General features: G+C 47.6%; 2 protein-coding genes across 8 annotated transcripts in view; both read left to right on the top strand.

The window, feature by feature from the left end:
* The window catches only part of LOC139773999 (protein groucho), a 68927-nt gene extending 47463 nt beyond the window's left edge, over positions 1-21464 (top strand). For 3 of the 5 annotated variants that reach the window (XM_071708910.1, XM_071708907.1, XM_071708906.1), the window contains exons 7-13: positions 3260-3285; positions 16800-16919; positions 16999-17281; positions 17380-17638; positions 17764-18042; positions 18378-18981; positions 19115-21464. In XM_071708910.1, the coding sequence (XP_071565011.1) occupies positions 3260-3285; positions 16800-16919; positions 16999-17281; positions 17380-17638; positions 17764-18042; positions 18378-18981; positions 19115-19222 (1679 nt within the window). In that variant the 3' untranslated portion in view covers positions 19223-21464. The remainder of the gene's footprint in view (positions 1-3259; positions 3286-16799; positions 16920-16998; positions 17282-17379; positions 17639-17763; positions 18043-18377; positions 18982-19114) is intronic. The other 2 variants (XM_071708909.1, XM_071708908.1) reach the window with 1 other exon arrangement.
* Positions 21465-22442: 978 nt separating this feature from the next.
* Positions 22443-24413, top strand: Mbd-like (methyl-CpG-binding domain protein 3). 3 transcript variants are annotated; one of them, XM_071708912.1, is made up of 5 exons: positions 22443-22678; positions 22885-23020; positions 23345-23398; positions 23779-24024; positions 24153-24413. In XM_071708912.1, the coding sequence occupies exons 1-5, from the start codon at positions 22554-22556 to the stop codon at positions 24249-24251; spliced, it is 660 nt and encodes a 219-aa protein (XP_071565013.1). In that variant the 5' UTR covers positions 22443-22553; the 3' UTR covers positions 24252-24413. The 3 variants fall into 3 exon arrangements, with proteins under 3 accessions (XP_071565013.1, XP_071565012.1, XP_071565014.1); XM_071708911.1 differs by having other exon boundaries at positions 22444-22678; positions 22873-23020; XM_071708913.1 differs by lacking the exon at positions 23345-23398 and having other exon boundaries at positions 22444-22678; positions 22873-23020.
* Positions 24414-24955: the final 542 nt, after the last annotated feature.

Genomic DNA, 24955 nt, shown 5'->3' with positions numbered 1-24955 from the left:
GTCTCGCGCACTCAGCAACTCGCTCGTGGATATTTCGCGTGCCAAACGATCCGTTTAACCGTCTCGTTCGCGGAACGGTTGCGCATTCAGCTTCGCCTTGGGTCTCGCGTAACTCGGCTACCTGCTGTTCAATCGCTTATCTTCGTTTCTGCGAGAATAGGCCGGTAACCGATCCTCATGAGACGATACGTTGTTGTTTTGCCGCGCTTCGTCGTGACTCGTAATCTCATCAATGATTCAGCGATATACGCAGCGACGATGAACGTAAACACGATTAGTCCGTCGAGAGCCCGTCGGTGTAATGGATGAAAACCGCTCGTGAGAACGTTTCAAGAAGAGGAAGAGAGAGTACACTTGGAGAGTATATACGGCGAAACCGCTCCAAAGTCGCTGAAATTAAGCAGAACCTTTTCGTGCTATTTTAAGTGCGGTCTGGAATGAACGAGCCGATGATGCAAACGACCGTGCTTAAACCCGAGAGAAGCTTCTGAAACTCTCGATCTTGACCTCGAGAATCCTCTCGGGTCTTAGTCCTCGTCCTCACTCTCTCGTTTCCTCTTCTCGCCCCCCCCCCGCCCCTCTTCCTTCTCGCCTGTCTTCCTCGTTGGCACGTCACGCGACTGCAAGATCTTGGTTCGCGCTCTCGGGGGCCTCACGTACCGCTGACGAAGACGCGCCGGTACTCCTTCAAACTCCTCTCTCCCGCCTTTCGTTTCTCTCCTCTCTCGCCCTTATTCTCGCGCGCGCTTCCTAGCTTTCCTCCGATGTCTCGCTCGGCGTGTCTCGTTCTAGCCACAGCCATCTCTCGAGAGAGCACTCAGAATCTCCTCTCGACACGAGTGTACTTCCACAACCCTTCCCCTCCTCCCCTTCCCCTTTCCTGCGTCTGACGCCCTTACTCGCTGTCTCTATTCCCTGATGGCCTCCACTCTCTGACCCTGCCTATCTTTCCCCTCCCCCGACTCGCACTCAACTAACTACGTTACTCCGGCCGGGTATATAGCCTCCGGCCGGTTTGCTTCGCGCGTTGTTTTGCGATTTCCGACCGATGTTTTAGATTCATCGTAATCCGTCGATCTTGACGCAATCGCTTTCGCGGGAACGCCGCCGGTTATCTTAGAAAAAACTCATTGATACCGCGAATTGCCGAATTGTTCCCTATTTGTCGACGCGAATGTTCGGTAACGTGACGTATTACGTATTATTTCGGACGTGTTCTTTCTGACTGTGTCCCATAACGTAAACTTTTTGTCCCCTTCTTTTTCTCGCCGAACCATGAATACACGTTCGCCTCGCACGAAGCAAAGAAGGCATGAAAAAGCGCAGTCAAAAAGAACAGATCTGCTGCAGTCTACATTGTCAACGATCGCAGACACTCTTTTCAAAAGAGATTCCGCTATGAACCGAGAGACGTGTAACGGCCCAGTATTTCTGTCGTGACAACTGAAACTTCTTTCCTTCTTTCCGGAACATTGCCCGGAGCGAATTGTTTCTACCAGCGCAGCGCGCGGCAGCCACGTTCTCGTTTTGTTCTCCCCTTCCGGCGGTTTTTCGCGTTTTCCCTTAAAACGACTTTATCCTCGGGCATATCTGTGGCAATATCTGCCACCGACTGTCTGCGCGACGCCGCGATTCCTTTTTACTCACTCCGCAAAGAGCTACAGTCTTCATGCTCGATTAGAAACCAATGTCGGCCGTGTTGGCGTTGATAATAGTGGCATTGATCCTCGCTCGATTTACTCAAGTTTATCCCCGCGTCGCTCCTTGAGTGGAGAAGTGGCGCGATTTTAATACGAAGCGGATTTTCGCTGAATAACTCGAATATACTCGATAACGAGCCACTCTTTATCTGATAATTTTCTGAGTAATGGGCGAGCTTGTCCTCGGTACTTTTAGTAAGCTCGTCCCAAGTTGGGAGGAGGAGATGCGAGCACGCGAGTCCTTAAAACGTCTCTCGGAAACACTCGACGACCTCTTCGCGCTTTAGTAGAAAATTATGCGCGCTCTTCCGCGTCCGTTTACGAGCGCGCGCACGGGAGTAGTCGAGTGAGGGAGGAGAAAAGAGTTTCCTGGCCGGATAGGAGGAAGGATAAAAGGGGGATGACGGGCATTAGCGAGCTCTATACCCGGCGCGCGTGGAGAAGGAGGATACCTTTCGCTCCTTCTATCTCCCCGAAACTGTTCCGCTTTTGCACGCGTCTGCTCGATAACGACGTGAACGTGTATCCAGGATTTTAACCCCCTGAAACGACCCGACTCTCGGCCTCCTCTCCGCATTTTACGTCGGCTACCGGTGCTACTGGGTGGTAGCTCGGAAAAATACGAGAAAGTTCTTCCGGCCCAGTAAAGCTTTCCCCGACTATCATTCCCGTTATTTTAACGGACTACGGAGACTATAATAATAAAATCACCCGCGTTCACCGCGATGTAGATAGCCGATGATACTCGAGAGAACATTCGAACGGAAGCTCTAAATGGGAGGGAATTAAGGTTTCATTCAACGACGAAAATACGCGTTTTATCGTTGCAACTTATTATTGGGGAAAACCGTCGTCTCAATACCGCCCTGTATGCCTGTATCGAAGTCCTGTCTCCCGCGGCATCGCGTCAATAAAAATATTTTATTTCCGCGGTGGTTAATGTCGCGAGAGAGAAAAGAGAGGCAATTTATGATGGTCCCGGTGCACCAGGAACATAAACGGCTCGTGTAATTCTTACTTCGTAGCAGGACGGGTAACGGTAGGAAAAAGATATCGTTAAGATATTTCCTACGAGACCAAAGTGTACCAACCGGCGTGGGTACGAGGAGGAAAAGGAGGAGGGGGAGGGGGAGACTGGGGAAATCGAGCGAGGGCAAACTATGAACTCGGCTTCTCGAGGACAAAGCTTTTCCGTCTGGATTTTCTCCGCTCCCTGTTCCAGCCGGCTTTTCTTTTTTCCCGATTTCTCCTACTCCTCCCGCCGTCTCTCGGAAATCCTTGAGAAGTTGAGCTAGTCTCTCGCGCGCACCTCCTTCTTTCCCTTTTATCTGCTTCTTCCCGCGGAAAAGATTCCGTCGACATACCACCGACTCTATTCCCTTCGACGCTGTAATAATAATGAAAAACATTCATGGCGTTCGTTCTGTCGGGGGATAGATCTGTCAACAGTGACTTTTTGAAACATAGATTATTATCTCGGCGAAATAGTCATTGTTGCATCTTAATAATATCGTGATATTCACGCGTAATTCACACGAAATTTTTATTCTTTGTTACAGGACTCAATCCAGCCGAGGAGAGGCATGTGAGTATCACATTCGAATACCAAAGTAATTTCTCATTATTCGTCGCGAATGAGGGAGACTGGCATATCGCTGATATCGTCGGGCGAGTAAAATTTCACCTCATAAAGGGGATTAGATCGCCGCTTACGCGCGATGTATTATTGGATGATAGCGGAGGTAGAGGAATACGAGAGTGAAAGAGGGAATTAGCGCGATACGCGCGCGATAGTGTGGAGAAAAAGAAAAAGCGGGAGAGAAAAAGAGAGAGAGTGAGAAGCGGGCGGATGGGAGGTGGAGATGGTGACGAAGGAGGAAGCGCGGAATGGACGTAAAAGCCTGAACACCGGAACACAGGGCCGTAAAAAGCTCGTCGTCAAAAGCACTCCCTTCCGCTTTCATCGACCACTCGGGTACTCGCTCTCTTTCACTCTCTTTTTGTCTCTCCATCTCTCTCGCTCGCTCTCGCCTCTCGACCTCTCTGTTCCTCCGCGTTTCTCTTCTTCTTCGATAACATAAAGCGTCCGCTGGTTGCGGCGCGCGCGTTTATTAAAAGCGCTCCGGAGAGGAAAAAAGCCTCGAGAGCGCTCGAGGGCACCGCCGTTCGCGCTCTCCGCCTCTCAGGTCTCTCGAGTGTCCTGCGAGATCGGTCCTGCCGATCGATCGATCGCACGGGCAAAAGGCTCGCGCGAGAAAGGAGAATCGATCAGCCGCGGTCGGAACTCCCATCCGCCCCTTCCCTTTTTTTCTTTCTTTTTTTTTCGTTTCAGGATGAATATCGATGTGCGCAGTTAGCTCGGGCGTCGATTAAACGGTCCCGCGCGTCGTAACAGCGTTCCCGCATTAACCGTTGCGATGCGGCGAAACGAATGGGCGATTAAGGTTTCACACTCGTTGAAAAATTCGCGAATCACTTGGCGAATCGAGAAAAACACAGTTTGATATTTGATTTCGCGAATATTTTCGCGCCCGAGCGAGCGATGATTTTTTGGTTATTAATCCTCTTTCGGTCGTGGTGAATTTTACTGCGAGAGAGAGAGAGAGAGAGAGAGAGACAGACAGGGAGGGAGGGAGGGAGATGGAAAGAGCGAAGCGGACCGCTGAGTTGTAATTCGTTCGATTCGATGGCGATGGCGCCCGCGGCACGCTGCCAGCCCGATAATTAGTGCCCGTTTAATATGCACAATTATTACGGATTGATAATCGGGCTGCGCGTCCATTACATCGGTATGGAGATAGATGGTAATAGGTTGCTATCGATATCAGCTCTCCTCTTTCGCCCTCTACGTACTCCCTCTCTCTCTCTCATCTGCATCGCTTCCTCCCCTCTGGCTCTTGCCTGTGAATTCTCTTCCGTTTATCTCCCCCGTTTCGCTTCAACCTAGTACCTTCCACAGTTTCAAACTGCGACCCTGAGGCCTGTGAAATTGAAATATGAATGCTAATAGGGTTACTCACTTCGGCGTCATATAATATCACTGATTGCTGGAAAGGTGAATCCTTTTATTTTCCTTCGTACATATTTTTTCTTCACCTTCTGTGTCTTCGTTCGTTCCAAGAACACCCTTAACTAATCGAGCCTTTCTACGCCACGCTTTCCGTTACTTTTCTTCTCTTTACTTAACGCATTAGTTGATAATTAATAACGGCATTGAATTTTGAAAAGCAATTACGCGTATTGCCATTTCGAGTTTCGAGATTCGCTACCTCCCTTATTCTGTCAAGATGTTTCACTGCATGTATACCGTATTGATCGAGGGGTCCGATCTCGGCGTGAAGGCGTCTATCGCCTTCTTTTTAACGGAAGGAAGTTCCGAGCCATCGAACAAATTGACGCCGTACTTACCGAGTTCCGAGGAGCGAAGAATTACGTTCCCATCGATCCGTTTTCTCGCGTCACTTTGAATTTATACGTCCTCTCCGCCGCAGCGCAGCGTGGGGCAGGCTGCACGATAAAACTTCTATTCCGCTCGGCGGGTCGTTACCCAACTACATTTTCATGTTCCTTCTTGCACCTCCACCCACCACCCTTCTTCCGTGCAATCCGATCTCGTGATTGGATCGACGAGGAAGAACGGTGCTCTCGTGGAAAAGGGGCAAACCATCGTGAAAGGCTAGATGGAAAGGAGGAAAAAAATCTCGAGAAAGAGAGGGAATGTATACGTATGTACAGAGGGACAGGCGAGAGATGAAAAGGGGTGGAAAGAAGGTTTGGCGTCTCGAACCGAAAACCGACGACAGCCGGAGAGAATGCAAGTCTTTATTATTCGCGCGCCAGTAAAGTCCTCGCCTTTCATTCCTGGGAGCTTTACCTTTCGCATCCTACCTCATATGTATATATATGTGTGTGTGTGTGTGTGTGTGTGTGTGTGTGTGTGTGTGTGTGTGTGTGTGTGTGTATAATTATATATATGTATATATATGTATATATATACGTATATATCTCGTGCGCGCGGTGCGCGCGCGCCTCTCCGTTTTCAGGATTTTTCACGACCCGGGAAATATTTCCTCTATGCGTTGCGGAACACCTCGGAGCTTTTCGAGGATGCGGGAAAGAAGCCAACGGTGCCTATAGCCCGACGTTGACGTCGCTCGAGCTCGAAAAAGAGGAAAAGACGATGAAAGACCGAGCTACTCCGTGCGAGCTACTCGACAATCTCCTCTCGCCGTCTCTCTCAGCCGAGGCGTCGACTCATAACGAATTCATAAAACACCGTGAAGCGGTTGCCCCCTGTGGCGTAAAAAGGCGGGAGAAGCATGGGGATGAGGGGGGATAACGAACGACAGCAGAATATTTATTTATTGCTATTGCTTCGCGCACAGACGGAAAAAAGGGTTTTCCAGCTATTACCCTGGCCTCCCCTCTCGGCCATCCAAGCGCGAGCTTAATTGAATTGCGCGATGCTTACGCCTCGTTTCGGATAGCTCGCGGTAAATTGTCGCGGAAGCTGGTGGTCTCGATGGTGACGAGGAGGATACTCGTGTGGAGACCGTTAATGTTGATTCACCCCGCTGTAATGTGAACGCATTTTCGCGAAAATTGCCTGCGACTGTAAAGCCAGATATATATTGTTATGCCCGCGGTTCTTTCTCGTGCGCGCTCCCTCGCCGCTTTCGCTCGCAGATAAATGAATATCTCTATTTTCAACACGAAATATTTAACAAACACACAATCGCAAAAACGCAATCGTAATAACGAGAATATTTCACGATAATTCGACGACATCGTTCGCGACCAATTCCCCGGCTCTTCTTTTCATGTTTGTCAATTAAGGGTGATATGCTTTTTTCGTTGGATGTTGTCATCATTCTGCAGCTCAATATTGATCTTGTACAGTGGTCTCTTCATAGAGTTAAACATTGGCGCGGATGTGCAACAATATATACGACATTATTCGTCACTTATTTCAAAACGATGACGCTGAATACGATTTGTCGAATGTTAATTGCAATCAAATATCATCCGAGGGAAAAAAAATTACCCCGTATCTCGTAGCCCGGAGGCTGGCATCGCAACTGCATCAGCGATCCCGATATCACGAAAACAGGAACGATTTTAAACGTTTAATCGAAATCGATTCCGTTATTTACTGTGTGTATAAGCCCTCGCGCCATCGCTATGTTGCGGTGGCAGGTACACGTTCGGCTGTTCCGAGAGTTGAAAATCGGCTCCGAATCGAGACGCCGCGATATCGATTGTTCGTCCCTCCCTACGCCTTCTCGCTTTTTCCTTGGTTCAGCCATTTTCCGGCAGTTCGTTCTCCATTGGTCGCGGAGCTCGCGGTCGCGTTACTCTTTTTCCAACTTTTACGCCATCCTCTCGCCTCCCTCTCACCGCTCGGCCTCTTCCATCCTATCATCCCCTACCCGCCTTTTTAATCCCATCACAGAGTCGAGCGCGCACCAACGAGGCTGTCGCCGGAGGTCGGTAAATTAAATCTCGAATAAAGTGCAAATAAACGAGCAAGGGGGAGAGAGAGAGAGAGAGAGAGAGAGAGAGAGAGAGAGAGAGAGGAGACGGGAGAGAGGGGCGTTACCCGGGTGGTGGTCGAAAGTGCGGTACAAAAAAGCGACAGGGTGAGAGCGAAAAAAAGCTAGCCGAGAGGAAAGAGGAAGGGAAGCGAGAGAGGGGGGAGAACACAGAGAAAGGACCGGTACGGGTGCGAGACCAAGAGAGAAAGAGAGAGATAAAAGAGCGAACTGACGCGCGAGAGTGTAATTTATTTTAATTAGAGTGGCTGCATTATGTAAGCGGGTGAAGCGCCGATGAAAGGGTTTGAAAGGGTCGAGAGATCCTGACACCGACCCCCCGACCAACATCCCCTTCCACTAACACCCTGTCTCTGCTGTCTACCCCGGGAACAGACTAATTCGCTCTCATCCAGGGCTGTGAGGATCGTGGGAGAGCGTTTCGAAAAGTTGGCGTCGAGATTCGCGGCCGAAAGAAATTTCGCGTTTCGAATGTTTGCGCTAAGAATGCACTTGGAACGATATATTTTACGTATGTACATAACTAGTCAGGAAGCTTGAAACAAAATCTTCAAGTATAATTTATATAGAGAATTATGAAAAATCAGAAGCTTGTGTCAATTATCCATAATATATAATATTTATTTAAAATTTTATTCGAAGCTTTTCTACTACACACGTGATCAGAAATTTAATTATCGAGCCGTCTAGTTCTTATTGTTAAACGGAATTCGAACGGGGATACTACTTCGAGATCGTTGGAGCATTATCCAACGCATGAGGTGCGCGAGGCGCGAGTTACGCTCTTGAGTTTCTCACCCCCTTTCCTTGGCGGGCAAAGTAGAGAACCAGCCAACCCTCCTGCTTTACCGACGCCTCTGATCTCGTTAGGAACGCATTAATTAATTTACAAGATGGCGGCGGTGGCGACGACGACGGTATAAGAGAGCAAGAGCCTCGTTGTACCGCGGCGGGGCGGAAGAGTGGCGACTAGGGGTTGGGGCGAGGGTTACTGCACGGCACGTTTTAATTACTAATTGAAACGTTCTCCTACCACCTTCCACCGCGCCGATCCCGTAATTCCGTTTCCACGTCGCTGTCACTTTCACCCCTACCCTTAACTCTAACGACTCTCCAACCCTCTCCGAGCTTGCGATTCTCTCTGTCTTAATATCCGCTCTTCTTCTCTCGGGGATACTTAATATTTTTAAATACTTTACATACTTTACCTCCATCCTCGATATTATACTTCTCCTTGGTCTTTCTCCCCCTTCGCGGGGAGGATGCTTCTGACACAGGAATTTATGAGACGGCGAATCTGCGGCTTTCGCGAATTAATTAATTAAAAATATCATGGTCCTTAACAACGCCTCGCTGCATCCGCTTTTCGGCTTCATTTTATCGCCTTTCTCGCTTAGCTTTTTTTTCAAAGTATCCTCTTCTTGCGCAGAGAATTGTTGGAGCTCGATAGATCGGAGAAGATTGAATTCGTTATGGAGTATGATTGTGGCAAGGTTAACGAGAGACTTCTTTATCTTGTATATTTTATACACATTTTTCAAAGTAAGTTCTTGTTTCAAGTCATTCACTATGATGAAACAAACAATCGCCAAAGCATCGCGCAATAAATATGGGAAGAACATTTAATTACTCTAAGTCTCTAAGTAACAATTACCATAACGAGAGGCGCATGATACGGTAATTGTGCTTACGAAAGTGTCGGTGGCAAAAACGCAACACGGCACTTCGTAACGCGTCCTAGTTTTACAGTCGATTGGCAACAGACATAATCGTTAGGAAAAATAAAAAAAAATATGTGTATAAAGGTTGCGTCTTGCGCGCGCGCGCGCAACGATCGCAATCAGAGCACGACCGCGATCGGCGGTTTTATAGTCATTGCGCGCTCGCAGCGATCGATGACGATTCTGCGAAACGGAATAAAACGTCTCTCCAATATTTATTACACCGCCGCAGCACGATACCGTAGGTGTGCGATTGGAAGCAATTTTAGCAACAGTGCCTCAACGGCGAATCGCTCCGTCGTGGTTCTTTACGATCGATTCTCTCGCCGCTCGCGGCTTTCGTTCCGCCTCGCGCGCACGCCGATATTTACGCCCGCCGTTTGTGTCCGCGTTACGGACTCCAACGTAAAAGCCCGCACAAATTTTCGCACTCACAGTCTTCCAGCGAGAAATTAACGCGAGTTTTTCACGCCGCATTTTTATTTTTCCCGTGCAATTCGTCGGAGATTTTTCAATTTCGACATTAAATGTTTTCGATAATTTTAGGCTTATACTCTTTCCTGTTGGAATTTATCGTAAAAGTTATTGTGTGAATAATTTGTTTGTGTGTGCCACATTTTTATTTAACGCGTGTATATGCATATCCATTCTGACACTCGTAATGCAGTCGTACTTAAGACCAATAATCCTCGAAACGAGAAGGCGCGCTTTTACGACTCGTAGCGCGCTTAACGGCCGACTAAGCTTTTTAATAATTCGCCGACTGGTAATTAGTCCGGTAATTTAATGAGACGGCCGTAAAATGCTGCACGTAGTAGACAGCCGACGCAAAGATCGACCGTCCCGTAATTACGTCTCCGTGTATATATTTCACAATATAATCGGCCGACTGTGCCGCGTACCGTGCAAACGCGTTTTCTACCGCGCCGTGAAACGCTTTTTCCGCGACGACGACAGGAATGACAGAGGGAGAGGAAAAAAGAGAAAGAGAGCGAGAGAGAGAAAAGGGAACGAAAAAGCAGAAGCGGAAGAGAAGAGCGGCCGCGAAAGCGTGGATTTGTTATTAAAACGTCCCGCTGGAAATAACGGGCGCCGCGCAACGCGACGACGGATGCAGTTTGCAAACGAGGACGCGAGATACGTAGCGAAGGATCATTATTTTATTCCAACATAACGTCCGTTACATAACGTGTCCGATACGCGAACTCGCAGGGAAAAATCTGTGAAATTCGCCGAGCGCGTCCGTATACATACATATATATATATATACAATATATATATATATATACCGCCTCTCAACTGGCTCTCTCTTTCGCGCCGCGCCGTACGTTTCTTGTTAGAAATTCAAGTAAATAAATAGAACGAGAGGAAATACCGCGCCGCGTATAATTCGGTTCTGTATTTCGAAGGGAAAATCTAATATCGCTTGGCGCGTCTACCATTCCGATCGAGTATATTCCGCATTCTGGTCGAACTTTCCGATCTAACGGCGTACACGTGGCTGAGCTTTTTGGCGAGTGTTCAAGGGGACGGTGCGCGCCGCAGGAGAACGTTTAACCCGCTATCGTAGGAAGCCAATGAGGTTGCGCGTTCTCGTCTTTCCGGTGGAAGATACTGCCGCTATAAATCAGGCGGTCGATCGGCGACGGGCGGCCAACCGGTCCCGTCCCGTCTCGTCTCTTCTCTCCTTCTGCTTTTCCGTCTCGCCTCCTGCCGGCAGCGTACGGCTCGACGACGGCCATTAACTCTCTTTTTTGCGATGTGTAATGACCTTAAAGCGCCCATGGTTTACGAAGCCATTCGTTAAGCGGCTCCCTCCGTGCCGCGCGTCAGTAATCGCGCGAGAATGCACCTCCGCGGGCATTGTTGCGTACGATCTTTTTTTTCTCTCCTCCTCTCTCGCCAGCTTACCTCGGCGGGCATCTGCTCGTCGCGCCCCTCTCTTCCTCCTCCGGCTTTTTCTCGTCTTTCTTATTCCGACGTGCGGAAGGTGAGAGCGTGAGAGGAGACGACGCGCAGCTCGACCGGGAGTGGGTAGAAGGGCGAGATAATAGGAGAGAAGCTCCGGGTATGCCGTCGAGCGTGCACGAGCGAAATAAAGCGACGATCGGGATGCACCACGGGCTTTTCAATTACCCGTAGCTCCACCTCTCGCCGCACACACTTCTTGCCTCGTTCCTCTCTGCTCGTCCTCCTCCGTCTGTTTTGCTTCCACCTACTTCTCTCTTCTGACGGAGCGATAAAAATGTTTCCTCGTTCTCTCCTCCCTCGTGGATAACGTGCAGGCACTTTATGGCAGGCTATTCTGTTTGCCCCTTATTTCTCCGATCTGCTCTCGCCCGCCCAATCGTCCCCCCCCCCTCCTCCTCCTCCTCCCCGTCGTCTATTTCTCTCTGTCTTTTATCTCCCGCATCAGCCCTTCGTGTCGTCTTTCCTCGCTCCTCAGCCTCGGCGGTACTCTCTACTCTCTCAGGAAGCTGCTGCCTCGTAAAAGACCCACTCACGTTCCAACTATCGCCGCGAAGCTCGGTACTGACTTAGCCGACAACGCCTCCTGTGCGAACGGTGCATAAGCATTTTCTCTTTGAAAAATCGCACGTACAAGTCCAACATCGGATCGGACAGCTGGTCGAGTAGGTATTCACGCGGCTTCGCGGTGTTGGCATTTCTTGTCGGAACCACGTTCGTAATTAAAAACGTAATTAAAAGCGGCAGCTGTACGAGGCGAGCGTAAGAACGGGGAACCCAAGAGCGAATCCATATGAAAATTTGATGAAACTTAACTCTTCGTTCGTCGACACGTATGACGTTTTCCAAAAGCACTCGGTCGGTTTTCTGAAGTTACGTTTTTTGTAAAATATTATTTAAAAAAGAGGGGAAAAATTTGTCTGCCTCCGCAGTTTTCGTCGCGCGAGCCCGGGTTGGGGCGAAAAACCGTCCGCGCTGCGCGAGTTCGGCGCGATAACGATAACTGTTGCACTATCGATCACGCGGCGGATGCGCCTGTGTATGTACGTGCGGAAGAAAGAACGGCGACGAGATGGTGGTGTATACGCGGGGGCGATGGGACGCGATCCACACGCGCGTTGCCGCATAAAATTGCAGAGCCCAGCAGCAGCAGCAGCAGCACCAGCGGCGCGGCGCCGCCGAGCCGAGATAGCTGCAAACAGACGCGAGTTAATTTAAAAATGCAAATTCCACCACGGGTCCCTCTGCCGTTCCGAGGGCGGACGTGGCCGGGGGAAAAAAGAGGGCTGGCGGAGAAGAAAGAGAGGGAGAGAGGAAAAAAGCGCAGCGCGAGAGAACACGGCGAGTAACGCGCTGAGAGAAAGGGAATTTTGCTATTTACGGTGCTGCCATAAATCATAGCGTTGTGAATGTCTGTCTGATTCGCGGCGCTGCGTGTGAGCTTTATTTATACGTCGTCCAATTTGAGCAAGTCCGATTGCGAGATAGCGCGGTTCCTCCGCCGAAAAAATTCGACGGGGACAATCCGCGGTAGAAGTGCGGTAAACCGGCGGCGCGGTTTGTATCGAATAAATAAAAGAGAGAGAGAAAAAAACGCGAGTATACCATCCTGGTGCTTTTATGATTAAAATTTGTGCAAGTATAATTTGAACAAAAATTCCTCTATCTAGAAAGATACCCGATGCCTGTGTGTGGAAGCGCAATATCGACGGACGGCTTGTTTTCATCGAGGCAGGTATCGATTTCGATAAAGCCACGCAAAAAAAAATCGACCGGGGGTTAAAACACGCGGATATCTGCGTTACCGTGGCGCGGCGGTGATAAAAATTCGCGCGCACACTAATTGCCGGTATGACGAATGCACCGGTTGACCCAGTGACACGTACGCGCCGGATTTCGCGAACCGATTACCGCTGCCGTCCCGCGTCCGACGCGATCATAAAAAATTCCATGCATTCGCGAGTAAGCTGCGACGCGCTGTGTAGCCAGCAAGCCAACGGGTGTCCACCCAAAATTACGCTCGCAATTCGGATCCCGCCATGAATATCTCTCGGCTAATTAAATTAATCTTCCACCGAGCGGAAACGAAAATCGCGATCGGACATCGATTATTCAGGAATATTAGTCTTGAGCGAGTTCAAAATCGCGGAACAAGTGTCAAGATAGTTTAATACCGTGGATGTTTATCTGTTCGGAAATTGAGTTTGAAGACTTGATCGCGTCGAAGAATGAGGTTCGTTCGAGATCTACATGATGTCATCGCGATGGATGTCTCGAGGGGAAAGGTAAATACCCCAAAACCGATAAGTCTTGGTTGGAAACACCAAGACGGGACTTGTACGGCCGGTTCGTGCAACGTCAGTCTCAAAGTTGAAACACAGAGAGTATTGTCTTTACGTTTCCGTCGTGCTTCGACGGTCGGAGATTCGCCGACACGAGACGCATTAGTCGAACGTCTCCGCGTCGCGGCGCAAAGCCCCGCAATGTCCGTCAACCACGAGCATCCCCCGCAGTCGACGGTATCGAGTCGTCCCGATCCACGCGGAATCCCAATTTCCCGACATCTCTCCGTTCCGACGCGTTCCTTCGAGAGACGACGAAGACACTGAGAGCCACTGGGTGCAATCTTGTACCAGCTGGGGTTTGCGGGGTCTTGGGAGACGCGACTCCGGCTCGTAACCTTCTCTCTCGGGATCCTAGCCACGACGACGACGACGACGACGACGGTGGAGTGAGGAATAGGGAAACAGGCACCACAGGCAGGCAGGCAGGCAGGCAAGCAGGCAGGCGGACGAGGGACGGGGGTGGTTGGTCGACGTAGGGTGAGAGCGCACGAGTGGCATCGGCAGCAAAGGGTGAGAGACGGCGTAGAAAAGGAAAGAGGAGAGAAGGAGAGAGAGAGAGAGAGAGGGGGGGGGGAGAGAGAACGGTGGGTGGTCGGTCGGTGGCTTGGGATATATCCGTAAGGTTAGGGTGGTTGAGTTGAGACGAGGCGCCGTGGCGAAGGAGTCGCTCACTCACTTACCACCCTCATGGCTGCGACCGCCAACCCCAATACCATGCACACGGCCAAAGCCGTCCCCCGTCCGTCTCCCTCCTACCGTCAACCCGTCTCTCACCCTTGAAAGAGCCACCCCTTTCTGTACTTGGGTGCCTGCTGCTGCTTGCCAAGTTGCTTGCCTGCCTGCCTGCTTGCTTGCGGACCAAGTCGTCCCTAACACTACAAAGTCTATATATCTACGGTATACCCGCAGCTCCTCCTACATTCCGCCGCCTCCTCCTCTATCTCCTCGTCTTCCCCTGAGGTACCAACCCCCATATTGATCGTGGCACGAATCCTCTTTGTGGGAGAGGGTGATATGGATAGCCGACGGGATAGGTGTAAGTAAACTTACGTGAATGGAAGGCGGGCCGCGTGTATATCGTTTCTTCGCGGAGGTACCTATATACCCCCGCATCGCGTATGTGTATATATTGTATATGTATGCTCGGTACATACACTAATGCAACACGAGCGGGCAACGAGAAAGCAAGGGAGAACAGAAACGGAAAGCTCTCGCGAAACGACATTGCGAGCTATCGGCGCGGCGTCTCGCGACGGGGTGGGAGAGGAAAGGATGCGCTTACCCCCTGAAAGACGAGACTTCCGGGTACATACTTACTAGCGGTATCGACTGTGGACAAGAGATGGTGTGTGTTTCCGCATGATTTTCCAGGGAACTAAATCCAATCGCGATTTCCTCGTGGAGTCGTTTTACTGCAGTTGCTATATTCCATTTATGTTTCACTCGAGTATATTTCCTCCATTTTAATAATACCATTATACCAATAATTTATTAAATTAGATATATAATGCCCACAAATATTTTCATTCTTTTTCTTCGACCGAAAATTATCGTGCATGAAAAAATATTTGCAACTGATTTAGATGTGTGCGAACGATGCAGTGATAAAAAAACTCATCGAGAATGTGTGTAGCGTGAAATGTTTTTTTTTTTAATCACTGATCAAGTTTGTCTAAATCCTAAGATTTTAAATCATAATGGCGCGCCTTATTTTCTCGCGAATGCGCGTGTCAAGCGCTGTTTTCTCGCCAGATTTTCCTTTTCCAACGACACGACAGTCGTCTTATCCGCTTCAGTGGACTCTGGTCGGATAAGCAATGACCGACCGTTTCCGGATAACGAGAGGACGTCTTTTCGGAGGAAAAAGATCCCTCTTTCTCTCAGGATTCTTTCGCGAAGAAAACTCGAAAGAGAGGCACGTAATACGGCTCCCGAGGGATCCTTTTCTTACCGAGAATCTTTCATGACGTGAGCGGAGCGCGTGTTTGCGAGACCTTCCCGCCCGCTCTCACCCCCCCCCCCTCTCCCGGCTTTTGTCTTCGCTTTTCTTCCCGTCACTATATCGTCGTCGCGAATGAGAGAACATGCTCCCGCTCGATTTTTCCGCGTCGCGGCGTTTCATACCCGTTCTCGCCGATTCATTCTTCTCCCGAGCGATTTCTCGACGATGTCTGACAAGACACCAGCGCAATATCGCTTATTCTCCGCGCGGCATGTAATTTTGTACGTTAATCGCCCGGAGATACTCGCGCGAGCGCATTCGTATATATCTCAAGATCCCATTTTTTTTTATTTTCTTCCACCCGAAACGTTTCGGTCGACAGGCGAGAGATGATACCGAGGCGTCGAAGTAATGGTCCGAGAGAGCGAGAGAGCCGGCGTCGCTGGTAGTGGTGGATGAGGGACGAAAGGTAATTGAGAGAAGAGGAAATTTACTTCGACACCGGCGGCGGTGGCTGCGAGGGGATGCGACAGGGTGGTTTACGGGTTTGCAAAGATGGGGTGCACAGTTATCGGGGACAGGGAAAGGGCTCTGCCGCGCTTATATGTATATACACTAAGGCATGCGGACGATGTCGCGATGCTGTCGGCCGTATCGACGACGAAACTGCCGCTCGTAAAGCTTCCGGTCGATGATACCTCTGACTCGGGGATCCTGTGCGAGCGTTTTGAAAGATGCACCTTTTCACGTTTTATGAAGATTGTCAGCGTTGATGATCTTCCTCTCAATTTTACGCGATCGCGCCGAAGTAGGAAGAAGAACAAGGTCGGCGTAGCGATAAGCAATCTTCGCGTTGTTCATCAATGTCTATACGATTCTTATCTCATGTTTACATTTATCATATTAAAACTTAAAGTCTTCTCTGGCTGATTAAATTTCTCGGGAAAAGGATTTATCCTCGGGTTTATCTCAATTCATATATAAGCGATTATTGAAGAGGCGCGATGAAATAAAAAAAGGAGCCGATAAAACGCCTAAGATATTCAAGTACTTTCGCATTTGGAAATGCATGCCGATATTTTTCTCGGCACTCGTGCATAATACGATAGAAAAAAAAAGCAGGATTCTACGATCCGCTCTATTATTCTTCGTTCGCCTCGGAGCGAAATGGAGGTCGTACGGGTCAGGAGGGATAAGTAATTCCGTCGATGCCTCTTCCACCCGTCCGACGGGAAGGTCGTTTTATTTAATCGCGAAGGAGGTAGGAAGGAATTTAGTCGTTCTACCCTCCATCCGTTTCGACCATCCCCTCGGTGGCGCAAGAAGTCCTTCGTTCCCGATACTTTTCCGTGGAAATCTATCGAGGAGGTAAAATCCGGCGCAGCCCGTAAAAATCTTGGACGAATAAATCCTGTAAATCTCCGTAATCGGATTAACCGCGCTAAACGAGAGAGCGGATCGTATCTTTCGCGTTGATAAGGAATTCTATAAAAATCATAACGTCCTCGTTGAACGACTCCGTTAAAGATCCCGGATCTTAAACGCTGATTGTCGATCGTCTTTTGTTGCAGAGAAACTCGATATCGCCGGCAGAACGGGAGAAGTACAGACCGCGCAGCAACCCCGATCCTCAGCACGAACATCTACTGGGGAAGAAGCTGAAAAAGGAGCAGGACAAGGACATAGGCCATGTAGGTATCTAAGATTAGTGCTCTATGCTCCGCGATCCGCGGTCCGTCTTAATAAAGCCGTGCGTGTTCTCCCCGACAGCAAAGCGATGGTGAAAAGAGCGACCAAGACCTGGTGGTCGACGACGCGAGCGAGGGTCCAACCAGCCCGGCGGCGAACGGCACGGCGTCGCCGCGAGAGAACGGCCTCGACAAGATGGGCCCGTCCTCGGTGTCTCTAAGCGGCCAGGTAAAGAAGGAGGTACCACCCCCGTCGCCCAGAAGTGGCACCAGCAGCAACGCGAGCACGCCCTCGGCCAAGAAGATGGAAGAACGCGAGAAACCGACGACACCGATCTCGAAACCGGTCACACCGACGTCGGCAGGTACGGCATTATTCGAGATTTTTCAAGAGCCAGAATAAAGACTGGATAGAAAGGAAGAAAGTTTGAGAAGTAATCGAGTTTGATCGACGATATCGTAGGTAGCAGTTCCGGCTCCGGTGGCCTGAAACCATCGAGCTCCAGCAAACCGTTGGTCTCGGCTTCAGTGGTCGGCCCTTATCCGCCGCACTATCCGCCACCACATCATCCGTCCGCGGGACCTCACGTGGACATGCTGGGTTATCCCCAGGCGGCGCTCAACGGTGGTTACCCCACGAGACCACCCCTTCAGCAGCTTTACGATCCTCATGGCAGCATGAGAGCACCGCTCGGACCGATCATTCCTCCCGGTGGTAAACCGTGAGTGTTCTTTCCTTTCCTAATTCGCTGTCGACTGTCTCATCCGCGCGCCACCTTATCGCATATACATATAGAATATCGTTTGTCGCTGTATCGCTATTTATGATATGATGTTTTTTTCGTAGCAGTGCATACAGCTTCCACGTGTCTAGCGAAGGGCAGATGCAGCCGGTGCCGTTCCCGCAGGACGCTCTCATCGGCCCGGGCATTCCGCGTCACGCACGTCAAATAAACACGCTCACTCACGGTGAGGTAGTCTGTGCCGTGACAATCTCAAATCCGACCAAATACGTCTACACCGGCGGCAAAGGCTGCGTCAAGGTGTGGGACATTAGTCAGGCTGGCAGTGCTAGCGCGAAACCTGTCTCTCAGCTCGATTGCCTCCAACGGGACAACTATATCAGGTCAGTGATGGTAACACGTGTCTTCATTCGCAATTCGTGACACATTAACTCCCGCATCGAACGCTATATGCGGTCGATGTAATTAATTTCTGACTCTGAATTCTGGATGACATTTAGTCGTGTCCGCCGGCTGTATATCACGTCGAAGCAGCGCGGCATCGATTTATCACGTGCATTTTCCGTACGCATTTACCACCCTTCCCGACTTCCTCCCTCTCTCTCCTCGCGTACCGTAGAACCGCGTCGCGCGACCGTAGTAATTATTTAAAAGCGCGCATAAGTGGCGGTATTTAATAGAATTAATGTAACGCGACTCTCGTTGTTCGTGTCATTAGGTCGGTGAAACTGTTGCCAGACGGCAGAACTCTGATTGTGGGAGGCGAGGCGAGTAATCTCAGCATCTGGGATCTGGCAAGTCCGACACCGAGAATCAAAGCCGAGCTGACCTCCTCGGCGCCGGCGTGTTACGCCCTGGCCATCTCGCCGGACTCGAAGGTCTGCTTCAGCTGTTGCAGCGATGGCAACATCGCCGTGTGGGATTTGCAGAATCAGACGCTGGTTAGACAATTCCAAGGTCACACGGATGGCGCGTCGTGTATCGACATCTCCGCCGACGGCTCGAAACTGTGGACAGGTGGTCTCGATAATACTGTGCGATCCTGGGACCTCAGGGAAGGCAGGCAGCTGCAGCAGCACGATTTCACGTCACAGATATTCTCATTGGGATACTGCCCCACCGGCGAATGGTTAGCCGTGGGTATGGAAAATTCGAACGTCGAAGTGCTCCATGCCACGAAGCCTGACAAGTATCAGTTGCATCTGCACGAATCTTGCGTGCTGTCGTTACGTTTCGCTTCGTGCGGCAAGTGGTTCGTCTCTACTGGCAAGGACAATTTACTTAATGCGTGGCGCACGCCATACGGTGCCTCGATTTTCCAGGTTAGTATCACATATCATATCACATATCATCGCAAATTGCGGATTTTGTTTTGACGCCAATCTTGCGCGTGATCCGTTATTGTCGCTTTTCTCCGAGTATAATACTGTAAACGTTTCTTTTCTCTTTTTCTAGTCGAAAGAGTCGTCTTCGGTGCTTAGCTGCGATATTTCTACGGACGACAAGTACATTGTGACCGGATCTGGCGACAAGAAAGCCACCGTCTATGAAGTGATGTATTGAGCCACGTATTGGCTTGATGATACAGCCTGACAGATATACAACATCGATTGAAGTTTCTCGTGACATTAAATGTGATTGACTCATGACGGAGGAATTAAAAAAAATAGTTTTTTTTACTCCCTAAATGTGACTTGAAGCATCAGCTGTACGGCGAATTATGAAGTTTAACAAGAATTGATAAGACTTGATCGATGTACTACGGTCGCTACATTCAGAAACCGAATTAAATTTTACATTTCCGTAATCCAAAAAAGAAAACTAAGTTATATCCGGGGGATATAGTATATAAATTATGGGGATATATAAATATATATAAAGATTGCAGCATTTAGCTGTATAAGATTGTATAGAACTTAATAATCGTAAGTAGGATGAAGTGAATGGAATATGAGAGAGAGAAAGAAAGAAAGAGAGAGTACGTATGTGAGACAAATGCGTGTAAGTACCCTCCGTCTGTATTTAGCGTGGAAGGCGATGATGAAGTCGCTTGTGTAATATGTTACTGATGTAATATAGAATCTTTATAATTAGGTCCTTTTGCACGTGATCGTGAAGGAAACGAAGCGAAGAATTGAGCGCATTTCGTCGGGTGAGGTCGTTCTGTTGCGATAACGCGAAAATTCGCGGCGACGAAACGAACCGCCGCGGTGAAATACCTGAATACGTACGGAATGCTGATCTAGTGTTGTAGACTTGTCAAAGTAGGGATGTATGTTGTGTCGCAGAATTATACATAATATATTGAGCACACATGTAGACAGAACGTTTACGTCATGTAGCGGAGAAACTGTAGGGCTATGAGAAACCGATGAGTATCGATCACGCTAACAGTTGTTGAACGTACGCGACGCTGCGTTCGTTCGGTATCGAAGCCAGTGATGTGATCTTTGACATTTCTACCACCGATAAGAGGAATAATTTGTACTTATTACACCTTCAGTTTTAAATACGGTTCTTTTATAATTATATGGCACTGTTGCGTCTGCCGTTAAGACTTTATTGTAATTGAGATTTTATAAAACGTGTCGATGAAGAAGGACGGTGATAAAACAAAGAAAAAAAAAAGAACGACGACGAAAGATACTTTTCGATCTTTTGCGGTAATTATGAAACTGGCTTTCATACGCCTATTACGAGCGGTATCGAATACAAATAGGAACTCTATAAGTTGCGCCGAACGCGCAATCGGATACTTGATACAATGTACATTGTTTGCGAGTCTTGACTGCCATAATAGGCATATACATACTACGCACACGCATATACGCGTAAACAAACACGAACGAGCGGACCACGTTCGTGGGCGGATTTTGCAGAATATTCGATAAAGTATTTTTGTGACTATTCATCGTGAGGCCCTAGGCTTAACCATCGAGCAAACCCGGTCGAGCGTGATCGACCACGCGCGCGTCTGCATCGACGACTGCAGAGACGAGACGATATATGTAAAATGAGAGGCGAAACACACACTTGGATTCTTACCATCGCCCTTCGGTGCAGGTTACAAAGCCGGAGGTGTGTGCATCTGGACTTTTAGGGTACTAGCTAGCGCATTATTATTCGGAGGCCGTATGGTGAAAGCGGGTGATGCGTAATGGAGATTTATATTTTGTTACAGGAAGGCACATACATTACACACACACATGTTGACATCCGCTGTGACCGTCCGAAATTCAACGCCACGATAATATAATAACTGCCGCTATAAGAACTTTGCATTGTAACGTGGTTAGCATTCGCCGGTCGCGGAATTGAACCGGATGAACGTACCCTCGATTTTGGACGATCGCAGCCCCCCGTTCATATAGACCAATAGAGAAACAACGATACCTCAAGAAGACTCAATAGTTAATTATCTCTAACTCATCGACTTGTACAGAATCGATATTCTTTTACAGTTGAATAACACACGCACCGTGAAAAAAGAAAGCATTACGCGAGACAAAAAAAAGATCGCATAGCCACGACAATGATTGTACCCTGCCTCTCCCTCCATTCCCCCCCGTTTCCTACCTACCTACCCTTTTGCCCATCGAGAACCGTAATACCGTTGAATTGCGTCTCCGTGCTCGCATTTTGCACTCCGCGAAAGCGTACGAAAGCCGCCGTGGGAGAGAACATACGTTCGTAATAAACGGAAGACAGGCAGCGTTAATCTTTTTCCAAGCACTGTTCAAGTTGTTCCTATAGCTACGCGAAAATTGTTTCTTTCGGCAATTAAATCCTCTATATCTATATATAAGGGTTGACGTCATTGCGCTCGCCGACCTGTTTTCCCGATCCTTCTAATCTTTGTGGAATCTCATAAAAATCTCGGAAATAGAATGATTTTGGAAGCACTTTAATCTCGAAGCCTTCGCGGTTCGATAATCTGAGGTCTTCATTAATATACTCGATATTAACCCTCCGTGGGCGTGTGGAGTGTATTCTACACTCCACAATAGCTTATAAGAAAATTATTGTTCTGGATTCATTTCAATACAGAACCAATTACTGTCGAAGAAACATTAAAATTAAAATTTCAACCTGTTAACATACTTTAAGATATGTGCAACAATGAATAATATTGAACAGAATAATTGATTTAATATTCATAGCATAAATAATGTGGAGTGTAATTTACACCCAAGCGTCCACTGGAAGGTTAACAGTAGAAATTTTGTGACAACTAACGATTCTCGCGCAACTTTCATTAGGCAAATTTTCCTTAATAGCTTTAAATGTTCAGAGATAAATATCAATGCAAAAAATCTCTAAAATTTGAATACATATTCGTCAACTGAAAAGAATCCTTACAAGTACTGATAAAACGATACAAGACGGTATATCTAATCTCAGAAGAAATTTCTGAAATAGAATTAGCACTTGAAAATAAAGAAAATTATTTAAATTCGACGATTCACTCAGGATCGACTGAGGGAGACTTTAGTAAAGAACGAAACTTATATCGAGGAGTACAAGAGTTTAATTGAAAGCAACCATTTGAAGAAGAAAAAAATTATTTTATTATCGCAATCAATGTCCGCGTCTTAGGCTCGTATTAGAATTTCATCTCGCTTTCAAACGTTAGAAATCTGTCGCGTGTTCAATGAACTCCGCAGAACGATGCGGAACGGAAGTGCACGTGCGTGACGCGCGCACGTGCATTCTGTTTACCGGGAGGTGCTGCCTCTGCCGGCGACTCGTTGAACTACGTACCGTCACTATCGTCGACGCGCGCACGACGCTTCAATATGGCCGATAGTGAGGCTACGGCACGATTACGGTACGTTCGCGGCCGTAATTATTTTCGGAGGATATTCGCGCGGTGTAAAGACAGAAACCCGCAACGATGAACATGTCCGTGGAGAAGAAGAAGTACCCCTCGGCGTTACCGATCAATTGGCCCCCGAGGGAGGAACCGTCGAGGAAGAGTCAGAATCAATTGGCTTCCCCGGGGAAGGATTACTATTACAAGTAGGTTTGATCAATTTTCGAGAGAAAGATTCGCTCGATTTCACGCAGGTACGCGACGCGCGGCTCCTCTCGGACGGATATTTCAGATCGAGAGTAATTTTCATGGACGCGGACACGCAGGTTCTCGAGTGCTGCGAATCGTAACCTCGATGACAGCTATCATCTGTTGACTAATGACGCGGCTTTGTTTTTAGCCGCGGTGTCAGGATCAACGACGCGACTCTGGTGCCGCCGATCAGGCAAACGGCGTCGATTTTTAAGCAACCGGTGACGATCTACAAGACGCAAGAGGGAAAGGTGAAGGATGTCAAGCATCCTTGCACTCAGGAGAAGCCAAAGCAGGTCAGTTTACGCAGCAAATTGCGGTTGACTGTACGCTAATTGGACTGTCGAACACCTTGATGTGTCAATGAATCGAATCCTTTTGGTACACAGTATCCCATCTATTCACATATGTGATATAGTCTAATATAGTCGCACACTTATAATCTTATGAGTATATTCATGGATTATTGTCTTATATATATTGTCTTGTATATGGAAATCTTTCTAATCCCTGTATCCCTCATGCCTGCAAAATACACTTTGTCTGCTTACACCCATTCACTTGTATTGCTCGTTGTTAGCTATCCTTGTAAATTCACAACTGTCAAATCGTTGCTTTAGGAAGGAGCCGATAAAACTGACGGCAAGTATGGCTCCCAAGATAAGCCTAAGCAGGTAACTCTGAACATGCAATCATGAAATTGTCAATAGTTTTTTTTTCTGTTATGTTTTCAATTGACAATGTTATTGATTATTAGATCTTAATAATAACATTAAAAGCCAATCTTTTTAATATATAAAGACAAGTGGAGAAAAGTGTCTTATAGTTATACCATCCCAATTTTTGTTTGAGTAGGATTATGAGTTAATCGGTGGTGGTTGGTGGTGGTGCTCAATAAAAACGTTTATATGTTGAAACTTATATGTTGAAATAATTCAATTTCATGTAATGAGACATTTCTAACTTGTATTATTATTATTTTTTTTTTTTGTAGAATAGCGTATGCTGGGTATAAGACGATTAATAAATGATAATCAAAATGTCGTTCTTCCAGCTTTTCTGGGAGAAACGTTTGGAAGGTTTGCGAGCGTGTGACACCGACGGTTATGAATTTGATGCGATGGATCTGCCAAAGAACTTGAAGCCAGTAGGACCATATATCACGGAAGAAACATTGCTCCAAAGTGTGGCCACTGCATTGCACGTATGTACTCAACCAGTCACGGGACAAACGGGATCAAAGACAGCTTTAGAGAAGAATCCTGGGGTATTTCTCAATCCTGATCAGCCACTAGTACAGGTAGAGTCGATAGCCGAACATTAATTGGCGTGAAGAATGCCCCATAAAATAGTATCATTAGAACGATTGACACCAATATCGTATTAATAGTATTAAATAGTATTAATGAATAAATTATTCTGTTTAAGGCGGTCTCGATAGCGGATGAGGATATAAGGAAACAAGAAGACCGAGTGGCTGTCGCAAGAAAAAAATTACAAGATGCCCTACGTGCTTTTCAAACCTAGATTATAGAAACTCGGTGCATTATTATATCACTTGCTCATTTTTAGTTTTAAGTTCGTTATAAATTATATCATACCACTTTTTGTAATAAATGTTTTTATAAAAAAGAAAGAGAAATGAGGAAAAATAGAAATCTGATTAAGATGGAAGAATCTGATGATATATTTAAAGTATAATTATTGATTTTTTCCAAATATGTAACGTATTTTAACGAAATTTCTCGAAACGGAATAAGGTCGGAAGTGCACGAGAATCGACCGTATGGCTGAGGTGCTCTTCTAAAGAATTTCGACGAGTTTCCATTATAATTCGAGAATAATTTAGTTTGCAGCGCTTCAAATGGCTGATCGCCATATGCCTAATATTCTCTGTGACATGCAGGATATCGATCCAGCTAACGATGTGCTCACGGAAATAACCATTTCTCAGATTTGGTTTCGGCAGATTCCGTATTTAGTTCGTATCAAACATATTAAATTAACGCACAAAGTAGTACTGGATTACTGGAAGTAAATATTTAAGAAAATTATATTGATCGATATTTTTCAATCCAATGAATAGAGATGTTGTTTTCGAACAACGTGACGTGTTTAATCTAAAATCGATACTATCCGTGCAATAAATTGAGAATCGGGTTAATAAAACGTCTATATTAATTATGCAAATTGCCGCGTTCAGTTCTGCCTGAGAAAGGCCGCGCGGGAAT

The sequence above is a fragment of the Temnothorax nylanderi genome, unplaced genomic scaffold (assembly GCF_030848795.1).
Source record: "Temnothorax nylanderi isolate EJ_2023f unplaced genomic scaffold, tnyl_v1.0 TNYL_tig0072_pilon, whole genome shotgun sequence".
NCBI lineage: Eukaryota > Metazoa > Arthropoda > Insecta > Hymenoptera > Formicidae > Temnothorax > Temnothorax nylanderi.
Note: the sequence above shows the minus strand (reverse complement) of the source record. Positions and strands in the feature narration are given on the sequence as shown.

Excerpts from the sequence above, each read along its gene's own strand:
- Mbd-like (XM_071708911.1), top strand. The coding sequence starts at position 22,554 with ATGAACATGTCCGTGGAGAAGAAGAAGTACCCCTCGGCGTTACCGATC. Across the intron at positions 23,399-23,778 it reads CCCAAGATAAGCCTAAGCAG|CTTTTCTGGGAGAAACGTTT; the intron begins GTAACTCTGAAC and ends TCGTTCTTCCAG. Across the intron at positions 24,025-24,152 it reads CTGATCAGCCACTAGTACAG|GCGGTCTCGATAGCGGATGA; the intron begins GTAGAGTCGATA and ends ATTCTGTTTAAG.